General features: G+C 48.4%; 1 protein-coding gene across 1 annotated transcript in view; it reads left to right on the top strand.

The window, feature by feature from the left end:
* The first annotated feature begins 932 nt into the window (after window positions 1-932).
* LOC132434798 (uncharacterized) overlaps window positions 933-11,097 on the top strand; it is a 123,501-nt gene continuing 113,336 nt past the window's right edge. The window contains exon 1 of the mRNA XM_069541250.1: window positions 933-2,069. Within this exon, the coding sequence (XP_069397351.1) occupies window positions 933-2,069 (1,137 nt within the window). The remainder of the gene's footprint in view (window positions 2,070-11,097) is intronic.

Raw genomic sequence — 11,097 nt, 5'->3', positions numbered from 1 at the left:
GTATAGTCTTGTTTTGGTTTTCTCTGCGCCCTCAATTCTGTATAAGACAGTTTCGCTGCACTCCAACAGAAAGGCTCAGCAAGAGTAGAGACCACCATAAGCAGTACACGTGGGCACCAAGGGCAGATACATTGCCCTTCCTTGTGTAGCAACTAGGGCCACTTGTTGCTTTACTGGGCCAAGTTTGGGCTGGACCTGCAGGATGGGACACCTTTGAAAAACAGCTTCCTAACTGCACTACAACCTGCTCTGGCATCCTGATTCCATTCCCCAAACCCCCCAAATCTTCAGCCAGGAAAAAAAAAAAAAAAAAGAATGGATCACTGGATCACTGGATCAATAGGGAGATTTCTGTCTGCTCCTCCTACTGTCACCTCTTTCTTGCTATTTCCTGCCCGAGGAAACCTGACATCAGCCCAAAAGCATCTCTGGAAATGGGTAGGAGGGAGCCTTACACCTGTCAGCGCCAGAGAAGAAAGTGCGCTCTGCAGAGTTCTCAGTTGTTCCATCTCTTGCGATGAAAGGAAGAAAAGGAGCGAATCCGCCACAGATTTACTGGAGACCAGGGTTACTTCATCCGGCTCCGGCCACAGTAACCCCTGAAGACCAAAGATGCATTTCCATTCCCAGCATTTCTTGTTGGCGTCTTTCCCTACAGGCTAGCCCAGTGCCTGGCCCCGGAGAAGTCTCTGCGTAAAGGTTCTTTAGATCATAAATCAGGCTCCTGTGTGTTTTTCTTAGGAAAAACTGGCACAGACGAATTAGCAGTAGAGACTGGGCTCTCCCTACTACCCTGCATGCTTGGCGGCATCACTTTCGACTACCTCGCATTCTCCCGGCGCTGACAGCCCCGGCTCCGGACCTCAGGGTTGGAAGCAGTCAGCCCCAGCTAGAACCGCCCTGTCCGGGGCTGATGCCACCCTGTGCCTAGAATGTGCGTGTGGGTGCAGGCGGGCGAGCGAGCGGCTTCTACAGTGAGACCGAAGCAGGAGCTCAGCCTTCGCCTGCGACCTGCAATCCCCAGATTCCCTGGGGATCTCGAAACTCCCAATCGGAGGTACTCCCCCCGCCCCACAGCCGCCCACCCATTCCCTCCCCCCTTACCTCAGCACGCAGCCCCTCCCTGCGTGATGTTGCAAAACCGTGGGGAGGGTGGGCGCTGGGAAGGGTGGGGAGAGCCTGAGAGCGAGCGAGGGTGGGAGGGAGTGGGCGGAGGAGGAGAGGGAGCCGAACGCGCATTTAAAGCGATAGCCATCCTCGCTCTCTCCCCAGTGCTGGGCTGTTGGAGAGCTCGAGCTGCAAGCCACCGAGCGCGAGCTCGAGCGCGGCGCGCTGGCCAGGGAACCCGAGAGCGCACGGCGCCCCAAGCTGGCAGGCGCCGCGGGACCCCCCATCCTCGCCGGCTGCCCTTCCCCGGGCGCCCCTACCCTCCTCGCCCGCAGGAGACCCTGGGCTTCACCGGAGGAGCTCACCCCAAGGGGCCAGGACTCCGGCGGGCCCGCCACCGTCCCCTCCAGTGCCGCCGCCACCGCCGCAGCCGCGGGAGCAGCATGGTCCAGCTGGGGAAGCTGCTCCGCGCCCTGACTTTGATGAAGTTTCCCTGCTGCGTGCTGGAGGTGCTTCTGTGCGCGCTGGCGGCGGCGGCGCGCGGCCAGGAGATGTACGCCTCGCACTCCATTCGGATCGAGGGGGACGTCACCCTCGGGGGGCTGTTCCCGGTGCACGCGAAGGGTCCCAGCGGAGTGCCCTGCGGCGACATCAAGAGGGAGAACGGGATCCACAGGCTGGAAGCGATGCTCTACGCCCTGGACCAGATCAACAGCGATCCCAACCTGCTGCCCAACGTGACGCTGGGAGCGCGGATCCTGGACACTTGTTCCAGGGACACTTATGCGCTCGAACAGTCGCTCACTTTCGTCCAGGCGCTCATCCAGAAGGACACCTCCGAAGTGCGCTGCACCAACGGCGAGCCTCCGGTTTTCGTCAAGCCCGAGAAAGTAGTTGGAGTGATTGGGGCTTCGGGGAGTTTGGTCTCCACCGTGGTAGCCAACATCCTGAGGCTTTTCCAGGTAGGGGGGCGCTCCCTCCGGGGCAGAGCGCGCCGTAGCTCCCCGCGCTCTTTATCCTGAAGGCTGGCTTGGACTCCAGGGGTGCGGGGTCTGGTCAGCCTTCGCTCATTTCCACCCTGGAGATCCTGCCGAATCCCTCCCACCTCACCCGAGGAGGTACTTTCCCTGCTTGATTCATTTCCCTTCCATCTCTCCCCTGTCCGCGCTCCGCTCCATCCGGCTTGACATTCTGGATTTATGGCCCCATTGACAAGAAACAGTCTCCGAAAAACAAGGCGATGATTTAAATGGGTTTGCATTCGAGTGAAATATGGTTCCAAAACAGGCTTGTAAAAGTGCCGGGCGGGCTCCTGTGAGAGCCACCTAGGCGCAAGGAATATGAAAGATGAGAAGACGCCTAGAAACTAGGCATTTCTCAACCCCCCAGCTACCCTGCCCCAAGCCGCCCGACAAGCTGCAGCTGCCTTGGAAAATTTCGAGAAGAGCTTAGGGAGGCAGTTCTTAAACCGAAGGCTAGGTCTTCACCTACATTTGGACGTGAATTGCCCATTTCGCTCGGGTTGGATTTCCCGACCTGTAACCTGTCTCTGCGAGGGCATGGGGCGGAAGGCGTGGGGACTGTCCTCAAGCGGGGAGAAGCCACCGGCAGACGTGCCCCCAGGTGATTTGCTCTGGGCAGTTGTTTGCACCGTCTAAACTGCCTTTGCGATCCGGCCACTGGCAGGAGCCGGGCGATCAGCTTTCTACTCCTGCCAGCTCAGAGCCCGGAGGTGAGCTCATGCTAACTGCGAAACACAATCGCTTTCTCTGCACCCACCCTGTGCCCATCCTTTCCCACGACCTCCCTAACGCAGCCCCCAACCCCAGTCCTGGGTTTTGAGTACGATTCTCAGAGCCAGACAAGAAGGCGCCTGGAGGGAGGCAGTAGGGTGCGCCGAGCAAGGCCGGGCGGTCCTCTAGCTCCGGGTGCAGGCGGGCAACGGCGGAAGATGCGAGGACGGCGGATCGGGCCAGCTGAGCCGTGGGCGGTGCTGCAGTGCTCTCTCACCGCCTGCTCCCGCAGCCTCGGCCCCACAGCTCCTGTGCCGCCCTGGGTATAGATGGATGGCTTCTGGATGAAGAAATTGAGTTTCAGGGTCTGCGTGACTATGGGTTCTCTTGTTTCTCTGTCTTTCTTCCTGTGTGTCTCTCTCCTTGTGTCTCTTTCTCCCTGCTGTTTTTTTTTTTTGTCTCTCTGTTTTTATGTTCTCCCTTTCAATTTCTGCCTGTCTTTTCCTTCTCTACCCCTATATCCAAGTTTTTTGTTCATCTCTGTCTTGAAGTGATCCTTTCCTAATGCACAGCTCTCTCCCTGCCTGGTAGGACCCAAGCTCAGTTAGTCCCTTCTCCAGATGTTCTGGCTGACCCTTATGCTCCCCGTAGCTAAAAAGTTGGCTCCCTCTCAAGTGCCTTTCCTGAAGCATGTTGGGTTTCTGGAGGGGACTCCTTGTGATTCAAGCTGTCACTACATCAGCACCCAGGAGTATGAAGTTTGTGTTTGTGCCAGAAGGAGGGGTGCCTGTCTAAAGCTGCAGCCTGGTATGGCCCCTCTGAGCCTCTGAGCATCTCTAGCACCTCTTGAGTATGCCACCATGGAGATCTCTAGATGTTTGCAAGGCCAAAAGTGCTTCTGGGCAGCCTTCACTTTGAGGTAATGCTTTCAGGAAGAGCCTGGGTTGTTGTAAGCAAAACCCAGAAGCACTTCCTTTACCTCTGAGCTTAAACTAGAGAACCTGAGGAGGCAGCGCTGCAGGGAGGATGAGGCCAGAGGTCACCTGAGAACCACAGGGGCAACTCACAGTATTTTTACTGGAGCTCTGGGGGTTGAAGGCGCATTTGCTCTTTGACATTTTAAAAATTATTTTGGTGCCTTCACTTGGAGCTTGGGCAGTACTGCAGAGGGACCTGCCTGTCGAAAAAAGAGTGAAATCTTATAGAGTCAAGAGAGAGCTTGCCGACTAGGCTGAAGGCTTGTGTTTGCTGAAAAAGATTCCAGGGGGAGCAGATTCCTTCTCTGGTGTGTGGATCTGAGGCACTTGCAAGAAAAGAGAACGCTTGCCTTACGCTTAGTTCCCCCGTTCCCTGGGCTGGGAAGGAAAGGAACTGAATGCCAACATTAGCAGTGTGGGTTGGGACCAAAACCATTCAGAGAAAACACTGTCATTTTCCTCTAATTTGCAAATTGCAGCTATTCATGTTGGATTGAACAGCTGAGGGAAAAGAGCCCCCAGTTTTCACCTGCATTTATTGAGAAGAGGCTGGTAGTAGGAGGGATGCACCAACTTGTAGCTTGTGCTGCAAGCTGGATATAAGCTTGGTGTGAGCATCCTGGTTAACCACTGCCCATGTTCAAATATACAGAGATAGATTCCAACAATCTCTTCCCGTAGCCTTATTTTTGCGTGTGATCTTAGAAGCTCCTGGCATGTAAGTCCAGTCCCCAGTTTCCCAGCCTCTGTAAACCTGCAGAATGAATAGAGAGAATAGGGGAACACAGACCCATTGTTCAAAGACACAGTCACTTTAGGGAAAGAAGAAAAGAACGGGTAGGTGAATCTTCTCTGGGATTGCAGGGTTCAGCTCAATGAAGACTGTCCTGTATAAAAGAAACTCCTCTAAATGGTTGAATTCTTAGCTCTCCAGAGATCTGAATTTTCTTTTCCCCAGTCCCTGTGGGTTGCTGTGGGGAATGTGCCAAACCTATCATTTGAGATAAAAATTTATGGTGAGGTAAGCTTCTAGGCTGGGGGAAGGAAGACTTAGTGACTGAAATGGGGGATGCTAAGCACTGGGGGGCAAGAAGGAACAAGGAGATAGTAATGGATGTAACAAATGCTGCAGCTGCCAGCAAAGCCTGGATTGAACTTCCTTCCTGAAAATGAGGACCCGGGCAAGAATGACCACTCAGATGTAAACAGTGTCTCTGACTGGGCATTCTCATCTGCCTGCCGGTGGGCCAGAGCTGAGTCCTTTCTCTCCTCTGTATGCACGCTGAATTGGTTAGTAAGTGACATGTCAGAGGACAGGAATCATATTCAGTGGATCTTTCAAATCCAGGAGTTTGAGGCTAATGAAATTAGTGTGTGGCCAGGGCTCTGCCAACTAGAATTAAGTCACTGCAGCCACCCTGCAATGCATTTTCAGCCTGAAGGGAGCATCAGGGAGGAATTTCGGGAGATTTGTTTCTGAGCCTGTACAAAATAATACTCTCCTAATGCTAAGAAAGATTAAATGTAAATTAATATTGACTACGAGTAACATATTTAAAAAATAATCGCCGAGTGGGGGATGGCTTAAAGTGGAGAGATTATATAATATGGTGTCCAAAGAATAAATCTCCCCTGACCACTGTTTCATGGGCTATAAGTAAGATATATTACAATGGAAATTAATGGGAACGTTTTTAGTCAAGGCTTCTCTGCTATTGGCTTGAGAGCAAACACTCTGAGAGTATAAATTACTCTTGCTATGTGCTGACTCTGAATGAACAATATTTCATGTGCAGCGACATGGTCTAAGCTATAGACTTGGAATCGAATGGCATCTGTTTCAATTGTTTTGTTCTCTCAAGAGCAACTAGATAGAAAAAAGTGGTCAATTTGACCCTTGTGGGAGCGTGTTGCAAATCTAAACCTGTGTCCCTCATACCATAAATGAAATACATTTGTAAATTTGTAAGTGTTTTCCTTCTGTTCATTGATGCTTGAGTATAATCTCAAACTTTGGGAGCAACACTTTATACATAAGTACTTGGTTTTCTTCCTTTCTTCTTTCTCTTTCTCCTCTCTCTCTCTGTTTCTCTCTCTCTCTTTCTCCATCTTATGTAATTGGATAGAACTGGGCACCTAGGATGATGTGGTGTTACTATAGTGGGATTTAAAAAAAAATCAACTCTAACTTACCCTTTTAAAAATTTCATAAATACAGGTGTCGGTGCCATTTGGAATAGTCTCTATAACAATTTCTGTCTCCACATTTACTGTGTTTCAGCAAATTTACCTAACAAATGGTGAGTGGGCAATTTTTAAAGGGGCATTTTTTAAAAGAGCGGAGAGGGAAGGAATTAGAGACAGGCACATACTATATTTGAAGTTACCTCCACGTGTATTTTATGTATGCATACCCATACAATTAAGAAGTCTTTGGATGTTTTATCTTCAAGAATAATTCAGATAATGGATTACTTGAATATCATAAACATTTAGGGTTTAACAGATTTGTTACATATAGACGTTGTACCATGGATTTAAAAGACCATAGCCAGCGGGCAGCGGCGGGCGGAACGACCGAGGGGCGGCGCGGGCTGGGCGGCGGGTGCGGGGGTCCGTGCTTCCTCCTGGTGGAGGGCTGGGGTTCGCCGGAGACGCCGGGTTGCTCCGCGTTGCCAGGTTACCGAGCGCGTGCCCCGCGCCCGCTCTTCCGCCCGGGCCGCCCTCGGCGCTGCCTGAGCCGTGGTGCGGGCTGCGCGGGGCGTCGGTTCCGCGGAAGCCTGGGTAGGGCGCTGCGTGCGGGACTCTCGTCGCTCGTGGACGGGGCGCGAGCGCGCGGCGGACGTAGGGCGCCGACCTGGGGCTCCCCGGCGCTCCGGCTCCGCTCAGGGCGCCCGCTCAGGGGCCTCCGGCGCGAGGCCCCCTTTCTGGTCAAGATGGCGGCGCCCAGGCGGGCCGCGCCGAGGTGAGCTGGAGCTGGGCCCGGAGAGCGACGAGTCTGCCACGCCCAGGACTTGGACCCCGGGCTGGTCTCCAGTCTCCCGGGGAGCGGCGGGTGAGTGGACGCGGCCGCGCGTAGGTCCTTCTCGTGGGGTGGTCAGCTCTCCGTGCGTCCGCAGACTTCTTTCCTCTGATAGTCAGATCTGGGGTGGCCCAGGTTGGAGGCGAGGGTGCTTGACTGGGGAAACCTGAGGGGTTTAAGGACTCTGTTGGGATCGTTTCAGACCCCAGCAAGAAGCTGAGCAAGTTTCCTCCTGACTCTCTTCCCGGCTAAGTTTTCTCCCTTCTCTGAAGACGCTAGGTTTTCTGAATCACTTTGTTCCCCGGGAGGATACAGTTGGTGGTTCTGACCGTGGAACGTAGGACCCGGCGCGGGGAAGCCTGAGCTGGTTCTAGTTACTTTGTTTGCAAAGCACTTGTCTTGTCTTTGGAATCTTTGTGTATGTAACCAACGTTGGGAAGAGCCAGCGTTTTCTCCTCCAAAACACTGCGAGGGGTAACTTTATACGTAAGAAACAAGTGGGCGTTCACATCCATCTCTTTTCCAACCACTGAGCCTTGGTTGTGTTTCCTTTCTTTAAGTTTGTCTCGTTTTGAAGTGATAACAAAAACAAACAAAAAAGACCATAGCCAATTACACAAAGTGTACTCTAGTCTCAGTCCTGCCATTAATTAGCTATGTTACCTTAAGTCGTTTAATTTTTCTAGGCCTCATTTTTCTCATGTGATGTTTTTTCTTTGAAAAAGTATAGTTTCTAGAAGTCTCTAATCTCTGTGTCATAGTTCAGCTTGGAGAAAACCTGTTCTTATCCAAACTCCATGACATTGTATTTCCAGCTCCAACTTTGGACTTTGAGTGAGTTGGGGGCAACTTTTTAAGGATATTTTCACACAGCTTTTTTAGTTAATATCAGTCTAGCTGACTTGTCATACTCAGACTTTCTCCCATATTCTTTTACCAGTGTGTTCCTTAGTCATATATATGAAGACTGTTGTGGGAAAAATGACCTCCTGGGTCAGCTTACTGCATGGTCATCGACACAGGGCAGGGAGTAAGATTCTGTGGATTTTACAGAAGCAGATACAGGTTTCATTATCCATGTCCTCTCCCCTTTCATCTTACAAAAACAGCAGGCTTTTCTTGGAGAACTGCCAGATAATGCCATCCTGCCTCCTCACGGCCCCCCCCCCCCCCCCCCCCGGGATGAGTCTCCAGGGACTGAACTCCAGTAAAGCAGGTGATTGGCTCATGGGTAGGCATCTGACCTCGGCTAAGTCTATCAGATTCCTCCCCAGGACTTTTCTCTCAGAGAAAAATGGAAGAATTGTCTTTTCTCTCTGGAATTTCTAAGCTGGGGAGATACGACTCTGGGACTCCCAGTTACCATCCAGCACAAGAAGAGACTTTCTGTAAAATAAAGTCTTGCAGAGGTAAGCAGGGCTGAGCGATGGAGAGAGAGCTGGAACCCTGCTGATACTCTGGAACTTCCAGATCCAACTGTATCTGAATATGGCTGCATCCCTGAATTTCTAGTACTTGTTTGTTGAGGTGGTTGTTGTTGTTTGGTTTTTGTTTTTAAATTTCCTTTGACTATTTTGAATTTGTTTTCAGCCATGTGCATTTGAAAGCATCATAGCTAAAAGAGCTAATTTCCTACATTAATGTCAGGTTTGCTGAGTGGCATTCCTTAAGTGAAAAATAATATCCGCTATTTTCTTTAAATAAAATCCTTCTAGCTCAGGTTTGAGATATTCAAAACTCTGCCTCCTACCCCCCTCTTTTCCAACATTTACTATATCACCTTGAAGCATTTGTGACCACATCTTTCCCATCTAGACGCAGTTGAGAGAGAGAGCAAAGACTTCTGATATAAACTGCAACCTATACGCCTCCTACCTGGAAGCTTTAGAACATACTTGATTCTTGTTATTAAAGCAAATCTTTTGTTGTTGTCTCCAGGGCACAGAAGCATTTTCATGGCATAATGGAGTACAAAGTACATTAAGCCTAACTCTACTTCTCACCCTCTTTTACTTTAAATAGGCAGAAAAGAACAATCTCAAACACATTTTCCCAACAAATAAAATACATATACGATTATGTTTAGAAGACGTTTATGCAACATATAGTTAGACTGATTAATTAATGGACCTTTCGCCAATTGGCACAGTAAATATGTATGTTCAATGTGCTTAATTAAAAAGAAGACAATAACATATTTTTACAGGTTGATTATCGGAGAAGAGTATTGTGCCAGCACACTTGATGCTACAGTATTTCATGTTTGACAGGTAATCTTCTTTCAATTATATTTACTGCTAAATGTTTCTTGGATCAAGCTATTAAATTATAAGGTCAAAAGTAAAATGGTATGAAATTACAATGATAAAGGGACACATATCCCACTTTATGAGAATAGAAGTTCTAATTTCTTTTCAATACTACTAGTAGTGACCACAGTACTAATTTGAGCCCTTACTGTGAGCCACTGTGCCCATATACATTTAGTTCTTACAGTAGTTCTGCAAAGGGCATGTAATAATCCACACTGTAAAGCTGAAGAAAGTGCTTCTCATAGCTGAAAGTCACATAGCTGGTGAGTGGCAAAGTCTAGATTCAAACTTAGAGTCGTCTGACAATGCCCAGGTTGTTGACCACTATGTACACTGCTCAATTGTTGCACCAATAAAGAAGTGCTTGAAATAATTATAGATTTGCCTACCCTGAAACTGCAGTGATTTAAAGACATCAAAGTTGCCAGTTGCTTAACCACATCTACTTACAGTAAGAAATTACATTTTATTTCATTTCTAAAACAAGATTAATTCTGCAGGCCCATAGAAACTTGAGCACACAAATCCTACCTCCAAATGAAAGATGCTTGTTTTCCACTATTCAACAGATGGCCCTGTACAGAGGCAATAAACATATCGTAGAATTTTCATTCAAATAAATGAGAAGAGAGGTTTCTTCTTGTCCTGATTCAGTGCCCATCATTATGGATTATGATGGCTCGTCCCAAACTTTACTTCATTCCCTCCACTCTTTCTACAAAACTCCAGTCATGGAATCCATCATTCAGATATATGTGCAAAGCGAAAGGACTGTATTAATACAGTTGCTGAAAGTCAAGTTGATAGAGCACAGGAAGTACATCCTAATAAATGCAACGTTAATGTTTGTGTGGGCCTTGGAGTGAGGGGTAGAAGAATTTTCAGTTTAATGGAATATTTTGCCTCTTGCTATGAAAGTGTGGCTTAATAGTCTTGTAATTGGTCATTTACAGAATCCTCCATCTCTGGGTTTCATGCTTTCTTTACTCTGCAGCTGTTGATTCCTTCTCTTGTTCTGGATGGAAGATAGCAACGAAGCCACTTCAAAGGGCTCAGCCTGCCTTTTTGTGTTATTGTTTAGATGAAGATATTTCCATTTATTAAAGCACACTATTTAAACATTTTTATCATGTTTCAAACTTGACTGTGTTCTGAAGGTATGAGCACAGGCAGACATAATGGGGGATGTTTTCCAGGAGAGAACATAGACCATACCCTTATCAAAGGAATTATCAGAATTTTCATGTATGGATTGAGAATCAAATTCTGGAGTTAGACCTGAATTTAAATTCATACTCACAACTTATTACCAGTCTCATCTTGATCAAACGGTTACCACACTTCTCATCAATTTCCTTATCTTTGAAAGCGGAATAAGAGAAGTATGCCTGGTGGAGTTACACATAAAGCTCATCTGATAGAATATTCATAAGGATTTTGCACAAAATATACATGGAAATATTTTAGCACCGAGTTCAGCATGCAATTCATCTTCAATACATTTAAGAGCTATTATTTTATTATTATTATGCTATCATTAAATATCACTATTACTTAAATGTCATTATTGCTTAAATTGCTGTAAAACTACCGCAATAACCCATGATGAATTCCCCTCTTCTGTTTCCTTTGTTTAAATGGAAAATATGTATATAAATCTAGACAGAGAACACTTTAGTGATCCTATTCAGTGGAGTGAGAATTTCCATGGCACTGATTAAAACAAATCCTGAATTGCATGGACTTAAGATAGCAGAGAGGGGCTTCCCTGGTGGCGCAGTGGTTGAGAGTTCGTGACCCGATCCGGGAAGATCCCACATGCTGCGGAGCGGCTGGGCCTGTGAGCCATGGCTGCTGAGCCTGCGCGTCCGGAGCCTGTGCGCCGCAACGGGAGAGGCTGCAACAGTGAGAGGCCCGCGTACCGCAAAGAAGAAAAAAACGATAGC

Source organism: Delphinus delphis, chromosome 12 (assembly GCF_949987515.2).
Source record: "Delphinus delphis chromosome 12, mDelDel1.2, whole genome shotgun sequence".
Taxonomy (NCBI): Eukaryota; Metazoa; Chordata; class Mammalia; order Artiodactyla; family Delphinidae; genus Delphinus; species Delphinus delphis.
Note: the sequence above shows the minus strand (reverse complement) of the source record. Positions and strands in the feature narration are given on the sequence as shown.